Source organism: Trichosurus vulpecula, chromosome 9, assembly GCF_011100635.1.
Source record: "Trichosurus vulpecula isolate mTriVul1 chromosome 9, mTriVul1.pri, whole genome shotgun sequence".
NCBI classification, from domain to species: domain Eukaryota; kingdom Metazoa; phylum Chordata; class Mammalia; order Diprotodontia; family Phalangeridae; genus Trichosurus; species Trichosurus vulpecula.
The window spans coordinates 117,535,863-117,559,588 of record NC_050581.1 but is presented as its reverse complement, the minus strand read 5'-3'; the positions used below and the strand labels follow the sequence as shown (position 1 = coordinate 117,559,588).

The 23,726-nt window shown below is 40.8% G+C and overlaps 1 protein-coding gene across 1 annotated transcript in view; it reads left to right on the top strand.

The window, feature by feature from the left end:
• Positions 1 to 13,769, top strand: part of SLC25A20 (solute carrier family 25 member 20) — a 39,197-nt gene extending 25,428 nt beyond the window's left edge. The window contains exons 5-9 of the mRNA XM_036739020.1: positions 8,000 to 8,117; positions 9,398 to 9,470; positions 9,966 to 10,075; positions 10,674 to 10,798; positions 12,885 to 13,769. Of these exons, the coding sequence (XP_036594915.1) occupies positions 8,000 to 8,117; positions 9,398 to 9,470; positions 9,966 to 10,075; positions 10,674 to 10,798; positions 12,885 to 12,947 (489 nt within the window). The 3' untranslated portion in view covers positions 12,948 to 13,769. The remainder of the gene's footprint in view (positions 1 to 7,999; positions 8,118 to 9,397; positions 9,471 to 9,965; positions 10,076 to 10,673; positions 10,799 to 12,884) is intronic.
• Positions 13,770 to 23,726: the final 9,957 nt, after the last annotated feature.

Below are 23,726 nucleotides of genomic sequence, written 5' to 3'. Positions count from 1 at the left end.
CACCTATCCAAATCCTACCCTTCCTTTAATAGATAGCTCAAGACCCACCTTCTGCACAGTCTCTCTCCATAGCAGTGCTTTTGACCTAATACTGAATTCCTTTATCACTTATGTTGTCTTGAATTGTTTTTCAGTTTTTTAGTATGTGTGTGTTCTGAGTTTCTAACTAGGCTATAAATTCTGTGGAGGTAGGATCTATTTATCTTCTCCATCTTTTGTATCTTCTGCATGATAGTTACTTAGCTTGTGTTTGTTGAATGAGGGAATTGTTAACTGAAAAATCCCATGCTCAATTCCCTGATGTGGAAAGTTACTGGTTAGGTATTTGTGGAAAAACTTAAGAAGACTTAAGAAGATTATTAAAAAGACAATAGCCATCAACAATAACAAATAACCCAAATGAGAGATAAAATCTTAAATAACAAGGTAGAAATAATTTAATGAACAAAAAGGAAAGCAAAAAAGAAACTTGTGCTGCACATCTTTCAGGCATGTCTAAAATTCTGACCTCTAACAACTCCTCCTCCTCAATCTCCGCACCACCCCCCACTCCCCGCCCCCTGGCCTTTCTTCCTTTTCTTCTTTTGTTGTTGTTGTACTCAAGTTGTACGTTCTGGTTCTACTGCTTTCTGTTTGTTTCACTTTTTATTTCCATACTTATTTGTGTTTGATATTTATCATTTTTGTGGAATATATTACATTATGTTAACATGTAGTTTATCTCCAATTGCAAGAAAAATTTATATCCTTTTTTTGTTATTACAGATAGAATGATTGTAAATCTTTCTGTACAGATAAATCCTCCCTCTCTCCCCACCACCCTTTTTATAAAAATGTTTTTTGAGATAATGTCAGCAATGGAATCACTGTGTGGAAAGTACATTTTGTCATATTGGTCTCCTGAATGTTTCTACCAGTTGATAGTGCCACTAACTAAAATATTAAAATGCCCATTTTTCACATAGTGTTGTCAACTATAATACATTTTTACAATTTTTCACTATTTTTGCCATTCTAGTAGGACATTTAATCAATATCTTTCAGTTGGGTTGATTCACTTTTTTTACATTTAATTTTTATTTTTTTTTCTCAACTGCATTTTAACATTTGTTTTTTTAAAATTTTGAGTTCCAAATTCTCTCCCTCCCTTCCCTGCCTCTTCGCTTAGAAGGTGAGCAATTGGATATAGATTATACGTGTGCAGTTGTGCAAAACATTTCATATTAACCATATTGCAAAAGAAAACACAGACCAAAAAACCAAGAATAATGAAGATAAAAAAAAAAAGTATGGTTCAATTTACATTCAGATTCCATCATTTTTCTCTCCAGAGGTGGATAACATTTTTCATTATAAGTCCTTTGGAATTCTCTTAGATCTCTGTATTGCTGAGAATAGCTAAATCATTCACAGGTGATCATTGTACAGTATTGCTGTTACTGTGTACAATGTTCTGGTTCCGCTCACCTCACTTTGTATCAGTTCATGTAAGTCTTCCAGGTTTTTCTGAAAGCATTCTGCTCATCATTTCTTACAGCACCATAGTACTCAGATTATACTTATTACAAATTATCCCCATGTACCACAAATTGTTCAGCTATTTCCCAACTGATGGGCATCCCCTCAATTCCTAGGTGTCATTTACCACTGAGAAAAAGATGTTCTTCTTTCTACTCCCATTCAGTTTTCTTTGAAGAGCAATCATATTTAACTTTTGTAACTCATTTAACTTTTCCTTTAAGAATTTAGTGCTTATATGGTGCTTATATGTTTAGTATTGATAATACTTCATTGTCTGCGGTATTGTTTAGCAATTGTATTTTCCCAGCTTATCTCTTTTAATTAGCTTTGCTTTAACTTAACTTTAACTTAAATTGCCTAACTAGTTTTGCTTTTGCTTTATCTGAGATCATGATTGCTACTCATACTCTTTTTTTTTTTAACCTCACCTGAAGCGTAATAAATTCTGCTCCAGCCCCTTAATTTTACTCTCTGGTGTATTTCTCTGCTTCAAGTGTTGTTTCTTATAACATATTGTTGAATTCTGGTTTTAATTCATTCTGTTATCCATTTCCATTTTATGAGTGAGTTTATCCCATTCCCATTCACAGTGATGTATTTCCCTCTACCCTGTTTTTTCCCCTATTTATCCTTCTCTCTCTTTTTAACCTGTTCCTCCTCAAAAGGCTCTTTTCCTTCTGACCACTGCCTTCCCCTTCTCTTGTCTCCTTCCCTTTCTTACCTTTCTGTAGGGTAAGATAGATTTCTTTACCCAACTGAGAATGAATGTTATTCCCTCTCTGAGCCAGTTCCAATGAGAATAAGGTTCAAGTGTTGCCTACCACCTCACTCACCTATCTTCCCCTCCATTGGAAAAGCTCTTCTTTTTTTTTTATTTACATATATTATTTTATTGATGTCTTTTGATAACTGTATTTCAGTACAACTGGTTTCCTTCTTAATCTTCTGTATTTTACTTTATGCATTTAAAAACATTATCCTGAGAAGCATAGGCTTCACCAGACCACCAAAGGGGCCTACAATACCAAAAAGGTTAAGACTTCCTACTTTAAGAGAACATTAAATTTCACTTGACAATAACAAAACTATCTTGCTTACTTGTGTCTCCTGAATTTCTCTCTTCTTTGTATTTTTAATATTTCATTGATAGGTTTCTTCTTTTCTTAAAATCATCGTCACTACCCATTTACCCAATACACCCTCCAAATTGAAGCCCTCCATTATCACAATGAGTTTTGTCAAGCAAATCAAATTCACATATTGGCTATGTCTGTAAATGTATGTCTCATTATATGCCTGCAGTCCATCATCTTTCTGCCAAGAAATCAGGAGCATGGTTACCTATCAGTCTTCTAAATCTAGAGCAGTGATTGGTCGATTGCATTGACCAGTGATCTTTTTTTTTTAATTTAAATTTAAATTTATTTATTTAACATATTTAGTTTTCAGCATTGATTTCCACAAGAGTTTGAATTACAAATTTTCTCCCCATTTCTACCCTCTCCCCCCACTCCAAGATGGCATATATTCTGGTTGCCCTGTTCCCCAGTCAGCCCTCCCCTCTATCACCCCACTCCCCTCCCATCCCCTTTTCCCTTCCTTTCTTGTAGGGCAAGATAAATTTCTACACCCCATTGCCTGTGTATCTTATTTTCTAGTTGCATGCAAAAACTTTTTTTTGTTTTTGAACATTTGTTTTTAAAACTTTGAGTTCCAAATTCTCTCCCCTCTTCCCTTCCCACCCACCCTCCCTAAGAAGTCAAGCAATCAACACAGGCCACATGTGTATCATTGTGTATAACCCTTCCACAGTACTCATTTGTGAAAGACTAACTATATTTTGCTCCTTCCCGCTTTATTGAATTTTCTCCCTTGACCCTGTCCCCTTTCGAAAGTGTTTGTTTTTGATTACCTCCACCCCCATCTGCCCTCCCCTCCATCATCCCCCCCCCTTTTTTTTATCTTCCTCCCTCTTCTTTCCTGTGGGGTAAGATACCCAATTGGGTATGTATGGTATTCCCTCCTCAGGCCAAATCTGATGAGAGCAAGGTTCACTCATTCCCCCCTCACCTGCCCTCTCCCCTCCTCCCACAGAACTGCTTCCTCTTGCCACCTTTATGCGACATAATCCACCCCGTTCTATCTCTCCCTATCTCCCTCTCTCAGTATGTTCCTCTCTCATCCCTTAATTAGATTTTATTTCTTTTAGATATCTTCCCTTCATCTTCAACTCACCCTGTGTCTGCTCTCTCTCTCTTTTATATATATACATGTGTATATATATGTATATATATATATGTATATATATATACATACACACATAGATATATACATACATACACATTCACTTATATATATATATATATATATATATATATATATACATAAACATATATATATATATGCATATTCCCTTCAGCTACCCTAATACTGAGGTCTCATGAATCATACATGTCATCTTTCCATGTAGGAATGTAAACAAAACAGTTCAACTTTAGTAATTCCCTTGCAATTTCTGTTTCTTGATTACCTTTTCATGCTTCTCTTGATTCTTGTGTTTGAAAGTCAAATTTTCTATTCAGTTCTGATCTTTTCACTGAGAAAGCTTGAAAGTCCTCTATTTTATTGAAAATCCATATTTTGCCTTGGAGCATGATACTCAGTTTTGCTGGGTAGGTGATTCTAGGTTTTAATCCTAGCTCCATTGACCTCCGGAATATTGTATTCCAAGCCCTTTGATCTCTTAATGTAGAAGCTGCCAGATCTTGGGTTATTCTGATTATGTTTCCACAATACTCAAATTGTTTCTTTCTGGCTGCTTGCAGTATTTTCTCCTTGATCTGGGAGCTCTGGAATTTGGCGACAATATTCCTAGGAGATTTCTTTTTGGGATCTATTTGAGGAGGCGATCGATGGATTCTTTCAATTCTATTTGCCCTGTGGCTCTAGAATATCAGGGCAGTTCTCCTTGATAATTTCTTGAAAGATGATATCTAGGCTCTTTTTTTGATCATGGCTTTCAGGTAGTCCAATAATTTTTAAATTCTCTCTCCTGGATCTATTTTCCAGGTCAGTGGTTTTTCCAATGAGATATTTCACATTGTCTTCCATTTTTTCATTCATTTGGTTCTGTTTTATAATGTCTTGATTTCTCATAAAGTCACTAGCTTCCACTTTCTCCAATCTAATTTTTAAAGTAGTATTTTCTTCAGTGGTCTTTTGGACCTCCTTTTCCATTTGGCTAATTCTGCCTTTCAAAGCATTCTTCTCCTCGTTGGCTTTTTGGAGCTCTTTTGCCATTTGAGTTAGTCTATTTTTTAAGGTGTTGTTTTCTTCAGTGTGTTTTTCAGTATTTTTGGGGTCTGCTTTAGCAAGTCATTGACTTGTTTTTCATGGTTTTCTCGCATCCTTCTCATTTCTCTTCCCAATTTTTCCTCTACTTCTCTAACTTGCTTTTCCAAATCCTTTTTGAGCTCTTCCATGGCCTGGACCAGTTCATGTTTTTCTTGGAGGTTTCTGTTGTAGGCTCTTTGACTTTGTTAACTTCTTCTCTCTGTATGTTTTGGTCTTTGTCACCAAAGAAAGAATGCAAAGTCTGAGACTGAATCTGGGTGCGTTTTCACTGCCTGGCCATATTCCCAACCAACTAACTTGACCCTTGTGTTTTTCAGCGGTGTATGACTGCTTGTAGACTAGAGAGTTCTATGTTCCACGTTTGGGGGGGAGGTGCTGGCTCTGTCACACCAGCACTCCTCCTTCCCCAAGAACCCCCAACCCGGACTGGGCTTAGATCTTCAGCAGGCTGTGCACTCCTGCTCTGATCCGCCACTTAATTCCTCCCACCAGGTGGGCCTGGGGCCAGAAGCAACTGCAGCTGTAGCTGCCCCACCTCTGCTGCCCCCGAGGCTGGAAGCCAAACCGCGAATTCCTTCCACTCCCGCAGCTTTTCCCACTAACCTTCTCCGCTGTCTTTGGTGTTTGTGGGTTGAGAAGTCTGGTAACTGCCGCAGCTCACTGATTCAGGGCACTATGGCCCGCTCCGCCCGACTCCTGGTCTGGTTGGTCCGCGCTCCTCACGCTGGGCTCTGCTCCGCTCTGCTCCCAGCTGCCAGCTCCCAGCTCTGTGTGGGATAGACCTCACCCAGAGACCATCCAGGCTGTCCTGGGCTGGAGCTCTGCTTCCCTCTGCTGTTTTGTGGGTTCTGCAGTTCTAGAATTGGTTCAGAGCCATTTTTTTATAGGTTTTTGGAGGGACTCGGCAGGGAGCTCACGCTAGTTCCTGCTTTCCGGCCGCCATCCGGAAAAGCTCTTCTTTTTGCATCTCTTTTAATTTCCCAGTGCATCCTTCTTTCTCACCCCTTAGTTTTACTTCTTAGAAATCATCCCATCATAATCAACTCACCCCTGTGCTCTCTGTCTAAGTATATTCCTTCTAACTGCCCTAAAAATGATAAAGTTCTTAGGAGTTAAAATGATCATCTTCCTGTTTGGAAGTAAACATTTTAACCTTATTGATTGCCTTATGATTTCTCTTTCCTGTTTACCTTTTTGTGCTTTGCTTGAGTATTATATTTGAAAATCATTTTCTATTCAGCTCTGGTCTTGTCATCAGGAATGCTCAGAAGTCTTCTATTTTGTTAAATACCCATTTTTTTTTTACCTGAAGGATTATACTTAGTTTTGCTGGTCAAGTGATTCTTGATTATAATACTAGCTTCTTTACCCTCTGGAATATCATATTCTGAGACCTCCAATCTTTTAATATGGAAGCTGGTAAATCTTGGCTCCATATTTGAATTGTTTCTTTATGATATTCTTGTGATATTTTCTCCTTGAGCTGGGAGCTCTGGAATTTGGCTATAATATTCCTGAGAATTTTCATTTTGGGATCTCTTTCCCAGAATTGGTAGAATCTTTTAGTTTCTATTTTACCCTCTGGTTCTAGGATATCAGGGCAGTTTTCCTTGATAATTTCTTGAAAGATAATGTCTAGGCTTTCTTTTTATCATAGCTTTCAGGTAGTACAATAATTCTTAAATTGTTTCTCCTTGTTCCATTTTTTCCCAGATCATTTGTTTTTCCAGTGAGCTATTTCATATTTTCTTCTATTTTTAAAAATTCTCTTTCTTTTATTTTTTCACGGTTTCTCATGGAGTCATTTGTTTCCACTCTCCCAATTCTAATTTTTAAGGAATTATTTCTCAGTGAGCTTTTGTACCTTTTTTCCATTTCGCTAATTCTACTTTTTAAGGAGTGGATTTTTATACTTCCTTTACCAATTGGTGTTTTTTTAGGTGTTGTTTTCTCTATTAATTTTTTTGTATCTCTTTTACCAAGCTGTTGACTCTTTTTTCATACTTTTCTTCCGTCATTCTCATTTCTTTTATCACTTTTTACATTACTTTTCTTATTTGATTTTTAAAATTCTTTTTGAGCTCTTCCAGGAATTATTGTTGGACTTGTATCCAATTTACATTTTTTCTTTGAGTCTTTGCTTGTAGTTGCTTTGACATCTTTGTCTTCTGGGTTTTTCTCTGTCTTCCCTGTCTCCACAGTGATTTATTATGACCATGTTCTTTTGTTGTTTCCTCATTTTTCTAGCCAATTTCTTGACTTTTAACTTTATGTTAAAATTGGATTTTGCTCCTGGAGTAGAGGGGGCACTGCCCCAAACTTCAGGACTTTTTTACTGCTGTTTTCAGAGCTAGCTCTGGGGGCTAATATGTTTTTAATGCTTCTGAGTTGGTATTATCTAGGGAGAGGTGTGGTCACTTCTGACCTGTGTGCTGGTCTTTACCCAGGAAAGGACCTTTCCTCCCTGTAGCCGCTAGTGATAGCATTCCTTCTGTGACCAGGGGACCTTCTGTTACTGGGGACTGTGACCAAGTTCACCTTTCTCCTGCAGCCACAATTGCTAGTGCTTCCTTGTGTCTTGGAATTGAGACCAAGACCCTACTCCCCTATAAAGAACTACAAGCACTCCTCTTTGCCCTTGAATCTCAACCAAGGCCCCTGCTCTCCTTCAGTCACATTCTCTTTGGCCCTGGGACTGTGACCCAGACCTGCATATGGGCAATGCAACAGGGTCTTGAACCTAGTGCCATCAAAGAATCCCCTGCAATATCCTTCCAACCAGTTTTCCAACTCCCCCACTGTACATGGGAGGAGAGCTCCAGAAGTTGCTGCCATCAATGCAGCCAGCTCCAAGGCTCACCGTGATGCAGCCTGTGCTACACACCCTGGTGAGTCAGAACTTTCCTGCTGACCTTCTGAGTTGTCTTGGGCTGGAAAATTGTTTCATTCAATCTGTTGTTGGTTCTGCTGCTCCAGAATTTGATTTGAGGCGGTATTTTAGCTATTTGGAGGAGCCTCTGGGAGGGCTTAGCTCAGTGCTTCTCTACTTTGCCATATTGGCCTTGTCTCTGGGTTGATTCACTTTTGATAATCTGATTTTTCCTGCCCCTCCCCCTCCACTCAGATTCAAGCTTCATCAGGAGAGACAAAATACACTGGTGCTTGGGACTGTATCAAAAAAGTGTACCACGAAGCTGGAATAAGAGGCATTTACAAAGGAACTGTGCTTACGCTTATGAGAGGTAACCACTGGGGATCACCCTTCCAGAATATGCAGAACTGCCATGAAGGGACATTTTGCACTGAAAGAAGGCATAAGTTGGTATTTTTTAACCCCCATTTCTGGCAGGATATAAGGTTTACTTTTCATATTTAAGATGAAATTGGCTGTAAGCAGCAGTAGCTTTAGTGCCTTGAATTGGGAACAGATGACTAGGAAATATCAAAAGAGGCAATAGGTCAACTGAGCTAAGAGTGTATGATGTGAATTTAGGGATAGTATATAGGCTGGGCTGTTGAATACTGATGGACAGCCTTTTCCCGTAAAGGATGGGGAGTACCACAGGGCTGAGCATTGACAGCAAACCTCAGTATGGTATCTTTGCAGACTCTTCGTGGAGGAGACTGCAGGAGCTGGGATGGGAAAGGAAGTGATGAACAGAGATCTCCGGGGAAAAAGAGCAGACCCTTAGGTTGAGATTATGATGTGGCAGAGAAGGTAAAGTAGAGGAGGTTGGATTGCATTGTACAAGGGGGATGTCTTGGCTGATGTAGGTGATGGAGTGGATCTGCTCCTTCCACCCATTCAAGACTTTGTAGCAGGAAATGAGTCTTGTGGTATTCCTGAGAAAATCTTAGGAGGAGCCCTGTACTGAGCTTTGAACCATTTACCATTTGGAGGGTGGGGGGTGGAGGGTGGGAGGGGGAAGAAAAGCTGACTTAATTTTTTAATGTACTTTCAAATAACAAGATAAATTTTTGTAATCATTCAAATTGAATATTTATAATCTAGCAAAAACCCAAGCAAAACCAGTCTAGTTTATGGGATCAGAAGATAAAACTGCTAATAAACTAAAAATGCTCTAATACTTTTTAATATTCTTTATTTCTTCATTGTGGATACTCCCTCCAGATACCAATCCCCCTCTATGCCTTAGTAGATATTTATTTTTTTAATAATAGATTTGTATTGATATTTTTTTTTACATTGCCTAGATTTCCCTTAAATTCCTTCTTCTCTCTCCTTCAAGAGAACAGTCCCTTATAATAAAGATTTTCTTTAAAAGAAGAAGGAGGGAAAAAAAATCAGCCAACACAGTAACCACATTGGAAAAAAATCTGATATTATATGCATTGTTGCACATCCATGGACCACCTTCCTACCTCTGCAAAGAGATGGAGGGAGCTGTCTTTTCATATTTGTTTTTGAGGGCCAATCTTTTAACCATATACTCCTACATTCAAGAACATTGACTAGCTTTGCTTTGTTTTTCTTAGCAAGTATCTTTCTTGATACAAACAGATGTTCCAGCCAGTGGGATGTACTTCATGACTTATGAGTGGCTGAAAGATCTCTTCACCCCAGAAGGCAAAAGGTAAGCAGAAGAGGCTTCCCTAGGGATTGCTACTCTTAACTTAGGAAAGAACTGAAGTGTAAGGGGTATACATGGCCTTCTAAGACTAGCCCCATTTCTCCTCTGAGTAGTAGGTGTGAAGGTCTTGACCTCCTATTCTCCTCTTATTCATTCAAAGGCCAAGACCAACAGTGCCACCCTGGGACTGTAATAGGTGGCCCAGCCATATCTGGACAAAAAAGCATCTGCTTCTAAGCTTCATTTTTCTCATTTGTTTCCCATTCCTGCAGCTCACTGCCTTTCTTGAGGTAAGAAATGAGTAGGGAACACTCATCTTTTTCCTGCAGCTGTTACTGTATTCATTGAGGCCACAATCCAGGAAGGCCTCTCCAGCACCTATTCTCATACCTGTTTCTCCTCCACCTTCCTCTGCAGGTAGATCTACTTGGTTCTCTCAGCTTGCACAGCCTTTCTCTTCCTCTTAACCATCCTATTACAATGATTTCTTCTCTGCAGTGTTAGTGACCTCAGCCCCCCTCGAATCCTGGTGGCTGGAGGCCTCGCAGGAATCTTCAACTGGATTGTGGCTATCCCTCCAGATGTGCTGAAGTCCCGCTTCCAGACTGGTGAGAGAGGATCAGGCTGCTAGGGGGGAATCGACCCATGCATGTTTCATCCTTTGCTTTTGATCAAAAGCCTTTCTTGAAGATAAAACTGTTGCACTTTTCTGCTAGTTGGTGGAATCTCCACAACAATGCTTAAATCCCTAGCTGGATTCCTCATTAGCCTCCAAGATAGACCTAAGATGGTGTGTGTACCAGGAGTACAGATTCATGGTAATGTCAGCCTGGGCCAAAAAAAAAATGGAGATGATAAATCTACTTTTCTTCCAAAACTTCAATCATACATAGTACCACATTTGAAAGACAAAGAGAAAATGATTAGTGCATTATATAGCCTCTGCCCCTTTCTATTTGTGTCAGGTTGGTAGGTCAGTACTGGATCAGGAGACAAGATAAAAGATGTGTTTGAGGAATTAAATACCTGATTCAGTCTGTCACCTTAAAGTTTCAGCCTTTTTTTGGCAACTGCTGTGTTTCCCAGTGACATGTGCTGGTGTCCTGAGCCACTGCTAATGGACCTCCCTCTTGATTCAGCTTTGGGCTCAAACAGTGGTCCCAAGGTAGCTTTTTAAAGTCTTAGTTGCCTATTTTGCTCCAACAGCCCCACCTGGAAAATACCCTAATGGATTCCGAGATGTGCTGAGAGAGCTGATCCGAGAAGAAGGTATCACATCCCTTTACAAAGGTTTTAATGCTGTAATGATCCGTGCCTTCCCAGCAAATGCTGTAAGTACAAAATAGTAACATGAATTGCTTACAGTTCTATAGAGCTTAAAGGTTTGCAAAGTGTTTTCAACAGTCCTGTGAGATAGACAGTGCAAGGGTCATCGATGTCATTTTTAAAGATAAAGAAACTGAGGCTTTGAGAACTGAAGTGACTTGCTGAGCATCACGTAACTAGTAAATGTCAGAGAGGGATTGGAACCCAGTTCTCCTCATTCCAGCTCCAAAGCTCTTCCTGTGACACTGTGTGATGTCTACATTATAACTCATAGTTATATAGCTCTTGAAATTATACAAAGCAGCCAGTTCACAACAAACAGTAGTGTAAGAATATTTAGTCCCATTTTGTAGATGAGGAAACCAAGGCTAGGAAGTAGCAGATATGAAGTATGCCATCCTCTTTGCCTCACCCGAAGCTACTGCCATTCTCCAAGCTAAGGACCAGACAGTGTGGGTCTGGCAAAGCAGCTAGCTCAGAGGCAGATGTTGTCTTCTTCCTGATTTCAGACTCATGCCCAATCCCTGTATTATATAGTTATCGTTGAGACTTGCCTTCTTGGTCCTCAGGTGAAAGAGGGAAGTTGTGTCTTCAGGTTTTGAAATTCTGCATCCTGTTGAGATTTCAGAGAATATTTGTCTTACCCACTGTGGCTGAACAATTACCTTTCCCCATGGGGAGCTGGGGCTTTCCGTGTCCCTGGGCACCTGCACTATTTGAGTTCTACAGAAAGGACACTGTCTCTTCAACAGTTTTCACATGTGCCCTGGGGCATAGGGACATCTCGTTCTGTCCTCTGGGGTCTGAATCATCTTGAGCTTACATCTCCACACAGGTGGAACTAACTGGCCTCTTAAATCTTAAACTGGCTTTGGAAGAGAAGCTCTTAGCAAAGGGGCAGCAATTCCTTGTGCTGGATGTTGGGAATGTGTGAGTCACAGAATGTTAGAATTGGAGAGGTTGATGCAGCCCACCATCCTCATTTTGTAGCAGAGGAAGCTGACCAGTGAGGGGAAAGATTTTCCTAAGTCATAACTATCTAGTTATGTGCCTGAGCCAGAACTCGGACGAAGGTGTTTTGATTGCTTGTCTGTTACAGTACTGCCAATGTCCCTATGCTGTCCAGTGTACATTTTTCATTTCATTATTTGACAGAAAGAGGAGACTACTTGTCTGCCTTGAGTAAGGGCTGTGAATTTGTTTGGTGTCATAGACCCCTTGCACAGTGTCTGGTAAAGCCTATGGAACTCTTCTCAGAATCATGTTTTTAAATGCATAAAATGAAATACATAAGATTACAAAGGAAATCCATTATAATGAACTGTATTTATTATTAAACATTAAATTAAATTAAAATTAAATATTAAAAAAACACAATTTCAGAAACTAAAGGTTGAGCATCCCTGGCCTAGAGCTCGGAAGTTAACCAGCTGGCTGTCTCTGGCTTTAATAAGCACCTATTCATATGTGGCAGTCCTTATGCTCAGCTCTTGAGGTGCAAAGAAAGGTTAAAAAAAAACCCAAACCCCAGTTAAGTTGTCCACTCATATTTCTTAGGTGTCTACTGTGTTAGGTGCCTGAGATACAAAAATGAAAACAAAAAACAACCCCTGTCTTCACATAGCTTATATTCTTCTAGATTAAAACAATAGGAGAGATTTTCAGATAAGAGGTTATTATCTGAGAGGGAAATTTCATTGTTGAGATCATGGAGGTGGCACAGTCACAGATGGTGGTGAGACCTAGGATATGACCACCTTTGTCGGTGGCTGGGGTGCCATGAAGATGTAGGTCATGGGAACATGAGGTTGTTGAATTGGTTTCCTGGCTACCGGGTGGTAGACAACGGCGAGTTGAGAGACCGTGGATAGATTGACTGTGGGAAATACGTCAGTGGCTACTCTGCTGACTTGATAGAGTCATTTTATTTTAATAGCAGTAACACTGAGCCCTTTCTGCTTTGGAGAGGTCTCTGAATTTAATGGATTTCCCTTTAGCTATAGCAGGGGAGGATGGATAGAGAGGTAGTCTCCACATGGTGTGGTGAATCAGTACTCTCCTAACACCCCTTCCATCTCTTTTTTTCCCTAGGCCTGTTTCCTTGGCTTTGAAATTGCCATGAAGTTCCTTAATTGGATTGCACCTAATTTATGAAACTCAGAAATCTTAGATCCTCCAGACAAGGGGAGGAGGAGTACAGTGACAAGGGAAGGGACGAGACTGAACTCAACTTGGCAAGAATCTGCATATCGGGGTGGCGGGGGGAAGAGAATGAAGAAATAAGAGCACTTAATGAACTCTATCTTGTGCCTTAAAGACATCCTTTGGTTGGTACAGTGTGGCCATTTTGAAACTTGAATTCATCTTGATTATTTAAGGAGATTTCATGAGACTTTGGAGGTGGAAATCAGTAGCTAGCCTCAAAACTGAATCTGTTTTGCACCTGTGCCATCCCTAGCCAACTTTTATAAACCTACTACCCAGGACGTCTAACTCAGTTCTAGAAGGGCCGTGAATCTCACTAACAGTACCAGAGACATATTTTTAATACCAACTAACCTTCAGTTGAGCGATTGTCCAAACACCAGTTGATGAGCACTTAATTCTCAGGACACCTTTTAACCTTTGGTTGTACATGTTGAAATGTGACCATAGTTTACTGTCTCCATTTGTGCTGTGTTTGGATGTATATTTAAGATAATGTTGCTAGCTTGTCAACACTGGGGTTTTAATTTTGTCCATCACTAATCGAGAAGTCAAATAAAATAGCCCAATTCTGGTAGGATTGTGTGGGAAAGTGTCCTCTTCCCCAACCAACTCCCACCCTATGACTAGGACAATTTTGAATCAACAATTGAGTCATGGAATTAGTGAGGATAAATTGGGTGTGTGGGAGAACCCCTTCTACACAATTTTCTCTGTGATGTGGGGATCCTCTTTTATTAGGAAATAATAAATACCTTTTTTTTTCTCTGATTTTTGTTCTTCTGACTGTGTGCTTCTTAGCTGGCAGCCTGTTAGCTGGGTGATGCCAAGGACTAATGAAAGCAGCTGCTGAGTCCACTTCTCCTACCTCTGTGAGGAGGAGTTTTTCTCAATCCCATTCTGCCCCTGCTAGTAGAGAGAGGAGAACTTATCGGCTACTGGTCTTTCCACTGGGTTACTTCATAGGATCAGATTCAGAACTGCAAGGGACCTTAGAGATCACATAGCCCAATTCCCTCATTTTACAGGTCAGAGTATTGAGGCCCAGAGAAGGCTAGTGATTTAGAAGAAACCACATAGTGACAAAGCCAAGATTCCCAGTTAGGCCCTTTGACTCTGCTTCCAGTGTTCTCTCCACCATGCCCCATTGCACCCCATCAGGCTACCATCTTCAGCTAATCAGAAATGAGGCCATGGCTTCATCTCCCTCAAGCAAGGGAGCTTTAGTTTGCTTCCTGGCCTCATTCTGCACCTCTCCGCCAACTGCTTTCAATTCAATATAGATCCTACTGCCACTAGTCCTTGGTGTTGTCCTTGTTCCATCTGTTAATTATTTGTTGAAAGAGTCCAAGGCCAGAAGCTCTGAAACCAACCAGTTCATGTCTCTGGCTTCTGCCTCTAGTGGGAAACTCTCCGTGCAGCTCTTCTTGGCTTTACCAGGCCCCCTGAGGATGCCTGTGGGTGGGGGCTTTTCCCGAAACCACTGCTTTTTCCCAGCCGATGTTGTTAGGTCACTTGTATTCAAGCCAAATGCCAGCTTTATTCTGTGTCCCAGAACTATTTCCTGGGAGAGTTGGGTCTGAAATCTGTTTGGTCTTTTTCCAGCCGACAGCCGAGTTATTTGCCATAGAAGATAATGTATGAATGTGAAATGTTTTGCAAACCTTAAGGCACTATTTAAATATGACCCAGCATCATCATCATCATCATCACCACCAGCATCATCATCATTACATTATAAAAGGGGGCATTCCCAATCCTCAGATACAACAGCTTTGTTTGATGTACATTAAGTCTAAAAAGGAAAGCATTCTGGGAACATCCCTGAATGGCATCAAGCAGATGGAGGGAGTAACTTCTCCCAGGCCTGTGGAGCAGAAGCTTGCTTTTTATAACTGCACTCTAATGCTAGTTAGAGATATTTTCATTCTTTCCCTCCAGGAGGGAACTTGCCACCTCCCCAGCTTCTGTCACCTCCCAGACAGTCTCAGCTAGAATCCAGACAGTGATTATGAAGGCAACAGTGTAGCAGTTAAAAGTCTGGCAAGTGATAGATGATGAATGAAACTGGGTTAAGTTTTAGTAACAATTGAAGGGTCAGCAGGTTTCTCTCCCTAAGGGACAGTGGCCTGTTTGTTTAAAGCAGTCCTGTTTTTGTGCCAGGGCAACCACACTGATTCTCATGCAATCTTCTAATGTCATTTGGGATGGGGTGTCGTGTCACAGAAAGAGTGTGAGACTTGGAGTCAGCGGACCTGGGTTTGAATCTCAGCTCTTCTACTTGCTAGCTAATGACTTTAACTGACTGAGGAGTCAGACCCAAAGAGAGGGGGAAGGAAGGGATACCCAAATTATTGTGGCATTTTTTTGACGCCCCTGCAGGGTGGAGGGTACTATGACATGAAGAGGCTTGGTGAGATTCTCACTATTCAAGGCATGTCACAATGAGCCAGCCCTCTCCCCCTAATGACCTTCTCATTGCTGGACCTTACCCAGGCATGTGCTTCCAGACTCTCTTACTCAGAGAGTCTTTACCCTTAGCCGCAAAGGGTGGAGAATTTTGGCTGGTGCTTCATGCCTATCAGCTTTCCAGACAGGAGTGGAGCTGGCTACCAGTTGGTGCCACCTACCATGATTTATTGATGTTTCTCCTATATAGGGCAATGGGTTTGTGTGTGTAACATGAGGAATGTGGCCAGAGGGGACAGAATTAATTTGGTCTGATCTGGGGGCGGGTCAGAGAAAGCAGAAATACAAGAGGTGTCCTTATATTTCTGGAAAGTCCCAGGACTGGATAAGTATGTGCAATTTTACTTGAATCCCTCCCCAAATGGAAATTCATTGAGGGTGGAGTAAAAGCATTAAATCAAAGTGGTTCCCTTTTCCTTTCCTTCTCATCCATTATCAGAAAATTCTGTGAGGGTCCTCTCACTAGTCCATCTATTCATTCAATTTTACTTTTGCTTATCGTGGTATGTGCAGAGCCAGTACAGATGTCAACATCCATTGTTCCTCTATATAGCATTTAATTTAGGAAGTACTGCACACAAATCTTTTGATGTTTACAACCACCCTGTGAGGTAGGCAAGAGAGTTTTATTTCGTTTTACAGATGAAATGAAATGATATGCTTTAAGAGCTTACAGTCAATGAGGGACAGAGTCATGATGAAAAATACCCCAGAGGGATCAGAACATTGTGCAGGTGGTATCATGGAAAGAGAGATGGCTTTGAAGTTAGAGTAACTGGATTCAAATCCCAGCTTTGCCACTAACTACCTGTGTTACCTTGGGCAACTTTCTTTTTTTTAAAATTTATTTAATATTTTTAGTTTTCAACATTGATTTCCACAAGATTTTTAATTACAAATTTTCTCCCCTTTTTCTACCCTCCCCTCCACCCTAAGATGGCATAAATTCTGATTGCCCCTTTCTCCAGTCTGCCTTCCCTTCTATCACCCCCCTCCCCCCCCATTCTCTTTTCCCTTACTTTCTTGTAGGGCAAGATAGATTTCTATACGCCATTGCCTGTATATCTTATTTCCCAGTTTGGGCATCTTAATTTTGTGTTACTCATCTCTAAAACAAAGGAGTGGGACTGGATGACCTCTAAGAACCTTTCTAGCTTTAAATTTGTTATCCCGTGGGGGAAGGCCATTCCTTCTCAGATGGGGTCAGGGAAGACTTCACATATGAATCACCTCTAAGTTGTACTTCCAAAGACACAGCCAGCCTTTTGTAGCCCAGTATACCTCCAAAGAGGTGGGATGAAATATCAGGGGCTTGGGCATAGGATGGCCCATTTTACCATATGACATCTAAAGATACTTCTGCCCAAAGTTAGCCCTAGAGATGTTGGTAGGGGACCACTGTCCCCTTTCCTCCTTTGAGAACTAACTGGGTTTCTGTGATCATGCCATACCAGGAAGAGTGCCACTCATGATGAGCTGACCGTCCTAGCTCCAAAGCCTGTTACTAATAGCACTTAGGAACTGGCTAGCTTGGTGCTTTTTTTAACTATGATGCAAGCCTCTCAACTGTCTTTCCATGTCAGAATGCCCCAATCAGCTGAACATACCACAGAGCTTAATGCAGATGTATTATTTGATCCAAAGATCCACCATGGTCTGGAGCTGATTTTTTTTCCCCCAACAGGAGACTGCTTCTGTGTTTGTTTCTCAGTCATCTCTGTTTATGAATATGGGGGTTGAGGGATGATAAAGGGATAATGACAGCCCTAACAGATAAACCTCATTATCCTGTTTTACTAGCCTCAATGACAAAAAAAAAAAAAGCCTTTCTCATTTATAAGCTCCCAATGCCTCTTTGATAATCATTTTATCTGAGCAGGAAGCAGCATGATTTGATAAGAGTCCTAGAGTGTTGCACCTGAAGCCTAGAGAGCTAGATCTGAATTCAAATTCCAAAATTTTCTAGCTGTGCAGACAAATCTCATCCCCCTGAGCCTGTTTCTTGGTTTCTAAAAATGGGAGATCATTAATATTGACACTGCTTACTTCATGAGGTTCAGATAGGGGAAAGAATTTTGTAAACATTAAGGTGCTATATAAATGTGAGTAGAATCACCATCTTACAGATGAGAAGTACAAAACCTAGTGATTTGTTCAGAATCACACAACTAATATGTGGTGGAAGTGGATCTATACCCGGTCTCCTGGCATTTAGTGCAATGTCTTTAAACCTCTCCATCAATTTATTAAGCACCTACTAAGTGCCAGACACATAGGTGCAGGCTAGGTGTAGGAGATAAGTGCTCCAACATAATGCTCTAAATTATGCTCCGAAAGTGAAATATTGCGGAGGTGCTAATCAGGTCAACTTTTGAATATAGGGATGAATGAGACTGAAGGATAACTTCTAGGTTTGTGAACCTTGCTGACTGGAAGGGTGGTGGTGAACTTGACAGAAATAGGAAAGTTAGGAAGAGAGATGGGTTTAGGAGAAAGAATTGTTTTGGACATACTGAGCTTGAGAGACCTATGGAAACAAATGAGAGCACTGAGAGAGAATGTTTAGAGAGAAGAAAAGAGAGTGCAAGATAGAAGCGTGGGGCACACCTACCTTACACTATAGCAAGACAGAACATGGATCATGTCCTTTGAAAGAGACCACACAGGATCATTCTGATGGATTGGAAGAGATTCAGGACAGAGCAGTGTCATTGAAACTCAGGGAAGAGAGAGTATGTAGAAAGTAGTGAGTTCAGGAAAGATGAAGACTAAAAAAAGGCCAGTGTTTTAGCAATAAAGAGATGGTTGGTGAATTTGGAGAGTACAGTTTCGGTTGAGTGGTGAGAAGGGGAAACCAGAATGCAAGGGGTTGAGAAAGTGGGGGCAACTTCTTTTTTTTGATAGTTTGACACTGAAATAGAGAAAAGATATGTAGGACGATAGCATGTGGGGATACTAACATCAAAAAAAAAATTTGTTTTTTGAAGAAGGTGGAGGATGTGGGTATGTTTGTGAATGTATCAGGGAAGAAGTCAGTAGATAAGGGGAAGATGAAAATAGGAGACAGAATGATGACTGAAGGGGCAAACTCCTGGAGGACACAGAAGGGGATTAGGGCAATGGCACAAGTAGACAATTAGCATTAGCAAGAAGGGCTACCTCATCCTCTGAGACTGAAGCAAAGGCTGAGAGGATGGGGGTGGAGTGTGATGCTATGGTGATTTGAAATGTGGAATTGGTGAGGAGAGGGAGTTCTTGAAGGATGGATTTCATTTTTTCAGTGAAGTATAAGGGGTAGTCCTCTACTAAGAGAGAAGGAAGTGGAGTAGTGTAGGTTGTTCTGAAGACAAGGCTTGGATCAACCTTTCACAGCTGTCACAGGACTAAAGGTCAGCCAAGCAAATGTAAAAAGATTGCCTTGCTGCAGTGAGGGTCCAGTTGACTCTGCAGGATCTAACCGTATCCTTGACATTATACAGGGCTGAACACACTCTGTTGCATGAAGCATTTAAACAAAAATCAGTATGCAGTTACTCAGCATCAATCAATTAATATTTATTAAGCACCTACTATGTGCTGGGCACTCAGCTAGGCATCAGTTGTGTACAGGGCCTATGCTGGATGCTGGGCAAACAAAGATTAAAAAAATAGAACCAAAACTGTTGACTAGGAGTATGTGATCTCATAGAGTACTTGGGGAGGGAGAAAGGTGTCAAAAATGGAATCAAAACTACACCTTTAGAGGACTGGCAGGACATTTAGGAACAAGTCATTTGAGGAGGCCCAGGCTTCCTCTCATAATGTTACATACTTAAAATTTACCAAGGGTTTTGAGTGAGTTTCCCAGGGTCATACAGCCAATAAGCTGAAATTGAAATGCAGTTCTGACACTAAAATCAGCATTCTTTCCATTCTAGTATACTGTTGGAGTTAGGAGGGACCTTAGAGATAATCTAGTCTGACTGTTATTTTTCAGTTGAAGGACCAAAAGCTCCTGAAGAAGTGACTTTTGTAATGTCACACAGTTGCAGAGTTCGGACCAGACCTGGATTCTCTTAAGTTCCAACCCAGTAGGTCTTACCTGTGTCTTAATTCCCTTCTTCCCTCCCCGCCCCCCCACCCACCACTCAGGTATGACCTTCCAGTTCTAAATCCTGTGGTCCTATCCATGTACCTTTTCTAGCTGTCCTTGGAGAAAGACACGGGCCATGTCCAGAGCTGGGGGCACATGGAAGGAAGCCAAAACCAAACACTGGCTGTATATTTGGAAGGAAGTCTAAGCATTCTAAATCAGGCTGAGTAGGGAAGGAATTGGATAACCCAACAGGTGCTGCAGTGTGTCCAATGAATGTCCCATCTCCTGTATCATATACTCTTTCCCAGAGGGGTCTGCATTCTTCTCTTGTCCAGCTCAAGCCTGGCACTGGGCCTTTTCTGAACTGGGGGTGGGGGAGTTGAGGTGTCTGATTTAGGTCTTAGACCACTTAGCTGTCTGAGCAGGAGTCAGTGATTCAGATCGCCTTTGTGTGGGAGCTTTAAGTTTTTTAGTGTCATGGACCCCTTTAGCAGACTGGTCAACCCTTCTCAGAATAATGTTTTTTCAATTCATAAAATCCACAGGATTAGAAAGGAAGCCAATATTATAGTCATCAAAATATTAAAAAACAAATTCATGGGACCCCAGGTTAAGAATCCCTGTCCTAGTGCTTCACTGACCCTAATGAGGTGGGAGCTGCATCTTGCCCCAGAAGGTCCTTAATATTGTACATAGTCCACACAAAGGAGTCTGAAGGTTCATGTGATCCCAGGGCTGCACACAGCTGTACCATGAATTAATTGCACTCAGATGAATGGATCTGAATAAATGAGCTCCCACAGACTGAAGCTCAAAGTAGCAGCTCAGAAGGAGAAAGGGGGAGGGTAGATGAATGTTAAGTGTGACTAAGGGAAAGGCAATTTGTGAGTTGCTCAGGAAGCCTTCAGGGAAATGTGTGGATACAGTGGGAAAAAATCCAACCATAGCCCTTGGACTCAAGGTTCTTCTAGGGGGATTTCTGGCCCTGGCTCCAAGGAGTTCCCACTTTGAGTGGGGTGAGGAGGAGACCAGGCATAGCCCTCTTCCACTTTAATTTTTTTAATTTAATTTTTTCAATTAACAAGAATCCACTTCTCCTTACCTTTCTCTACCCCCATTCAAAAAGAAATAAAAATGAAACCCTTATAACAAATATAAGTAGTTAAGCAAAATTTTTGAACTGATCATGTCCAAAATAAAACATGTTTTAATCTTTACCCTGAATCTATCATCTCTCTGTCAGCAAGTGGGTAGCATGTTCCTTTTTGAGTCCTCTGCAACCATAGTAGATGGTTCTATGCTTATCAGAACAGAGGAATTCCAAAGGCCTAGCCTATATACCCAGCTCCAACAGTAACCCTGAGACCCAAAGATGAACTAGGACGAAGTGTTCATAATTGGTCCCATTTAATGAAGCTACACTCCATGGAGAGGAAGGGTGGTAACCTAGAGGTTCAGTGGTTATATTTACCACATAAAAGACTGTGCCGCATGATCCGCAAAAGGTGTTTTTAATTTTTTGTTTCTAATAATTATTATGACTCTAACTGGACAAAACCAAATATACAAAATAAATGCATTATACATAAAACAACTCCAACCCACAGTTTGGTAAAGGAAAATGTATAAACTAATAAAATGATAGCAATGAGATCACTTTTGCCTCTATGTTTCTTTCTAATCATATTTTTAAAAAACGTTTTTTGCTGATGACTTTTACTTTTATGCCACAGGCCATACTGGAGGGTTGGGCTAGTAAGCCAGTGGCAGGTGCAGGAGGCAAGAGAACTTTAGGCTTCCTAATAGGAACAGGCAAATTTCCAACCTATAAGGGCTCACCCTCCTAACTCCTCCAGTGGATTAAGAATTCATAACTGGACGCATGAAAGTATTTGCCATGCTGGAGAATGTCCAGAGGAAAGCAACGTCCATGCTGAAGGGCTCAAGATCATTCTATAGGAGTATGAGCTGAAAGAACTGGGAATGTTTAGATGGATACAAAATGATTTAAGGGTATACATAGAATATGATGTGATATATAGCTTTTTGGAGGAAACATTTGTTGCTTAGAATAAAATGTTTGTACTCCACAAGCAAATTCTGTGCTGCTGTCAGTCCAGGGCTTGGAAAGGATATATTTGAGGTTTTTCTGGGTAAGTCTCTTGGAAACAGTCCCAGACGTGTTGTTTCTGCTTTTTCCATACTGTCCTATATGAAAGCAGCCCCCAAAATTCATTGGTTTGAGACAATCAGAGCTCTCTTAGGAGGGAACTTCTAGTCACCATTATCCCAGAGAGGTTTTTGATATAGTTTTTAATTAATTCTGTAAAATTGCTAGGCAAAACTACTTTTATCACAACTGCATGCTGAATTTCCAAACCAGGATTATCCTGCGATGTGGAGTGGTTCCCAGTCTGGGCTTAAAGAGGAAAAGTATATCCAGGATTTGATGATGGTTTTGAAGGACAATGAAGGCTGGGTTTCCTGTGCTAACACTGAGTGTGGATAATTTTTAAATTCTCTTCTCTTTTATCTTTGAATGCATTTTCTTGTACTCATATTAATAACGTGACTATGAAGAAATGACCTATAGATGATTCTCTACAGCAGGCCATATCCTCATCATCCCACAGTTCACTTAGAGATATAGAAATTAAGATCCCAGAAATCATAGGCAGAATTGTAAGGGACCCTAGAGATCATTTAATCCTCTCTAAAATTTTAAGGATGAAGCAATTAAAACTCACATAAAGAAAGTGTCTTGTTTAAAGGAATAAATTAGCAGCTTAGCCTGAACTACAACCCAGGTTTCTTGAACCTAGGTCAAAACATCACTCTCTCGTGCTATGTCAATTGTTAATTGGTTTAAAAAAAAGCATTTGGCTTCCTCAAGGAAAATATAGTCTTAAAGACTCTTCCAACATGTGTTCTCCCCTGCACATGTTGAAAGAATACAAGGTCCCATGACAGATGTATCCCAAAGGAGAATGTTGAATTAACATCATCAAGAGAGAGAGAGAGAGAGAGAGAGAGAGAGAAAGAAAGAGAGAGAGGGGGGGGGTGGGGAGACTCACTAAAGGTGTCATCTGGAAGGTATTTTGAGCAGAATTCAAATAGGAGAAACCTTCCAGATGCTTGTATCTGTAGATGACATTATGCAGGATTCTTCCATTAACGTCATCCACTGAAGCCTCCTCATGATTTAGAGGTGACTGTGTTTGTAAAGGACATATCAGTGGAGCACAAGTTCTAGCAAGTCCTACAAGGCTGGAAATATATGGGTCCAACCAGAGGCTATCTATCAGTTGTCTGGTGATGAACCTTGCTATGTTTGAAGAGGCTTGCCAATGTCAAGGCAATACATTCTTAAGCCATAGCAAGTCTCAAAGACCATCCGCTAAATTACAAAGGAGTTGTGATTTACAGTTTTGAAGGGAGTACCCAAAGCAATGAAGTTACAGGTCCTTGAAATATTGCGCAGATGGCACTGAGCCCAGGAACACTAAAGGGCCCCCTTAGTGAGATAGATGTGATCACTCAAAAGAGATTGGCCTCAAAATCCACACTGAAAAAACAAAGGAGATGAATCACATGTGAGCCTGGATTTCAGAATGTGGCGTTGGGTTGGCAGCCCCTTGACTGAGTTTATCAGCACATGATGGTTTTGGACAGGCATTGCTGATTTATAATGAACTGGGTCCAGGCTTGAGAAGGAATAGAGCAGGCTATATTGCCATTGACAGACTATCCAGCTCTTTTACTGATCCCAAGGTATACTTTTTGCAAAATCCTCCCCTTTTTTGACATCTGTATTCTCTTGATGATACTATATGGTCAGAAGTCATTGGATACCAAGATGTCAGAAGAAAAACAAGTAATAGGTGACCTGAAGGTAATAGATTCATAGTGTGTGTAAGTTGGCTGCCTGTAGCTTGTGTTGAATGATGTAAAAGATGTCAGAAGGCTGTGTGATTAGTGAACTGTATTGTCTATTCTAGAGAAAAAATTGGAATGGTGCTATAAGGAGTAAAATGCCCACTTGACCCTTTGACTCAGAGATCTCACTGCAAAGTGCAAGATCTAAGGTAGGAGGAAAGGTTCCATAGACAACAAAATATTTACAGTACCATTTTTTCTATTGGCAAAGAAGTGGAAACAAAGGAAAGCCCATAATTAGGGAATAG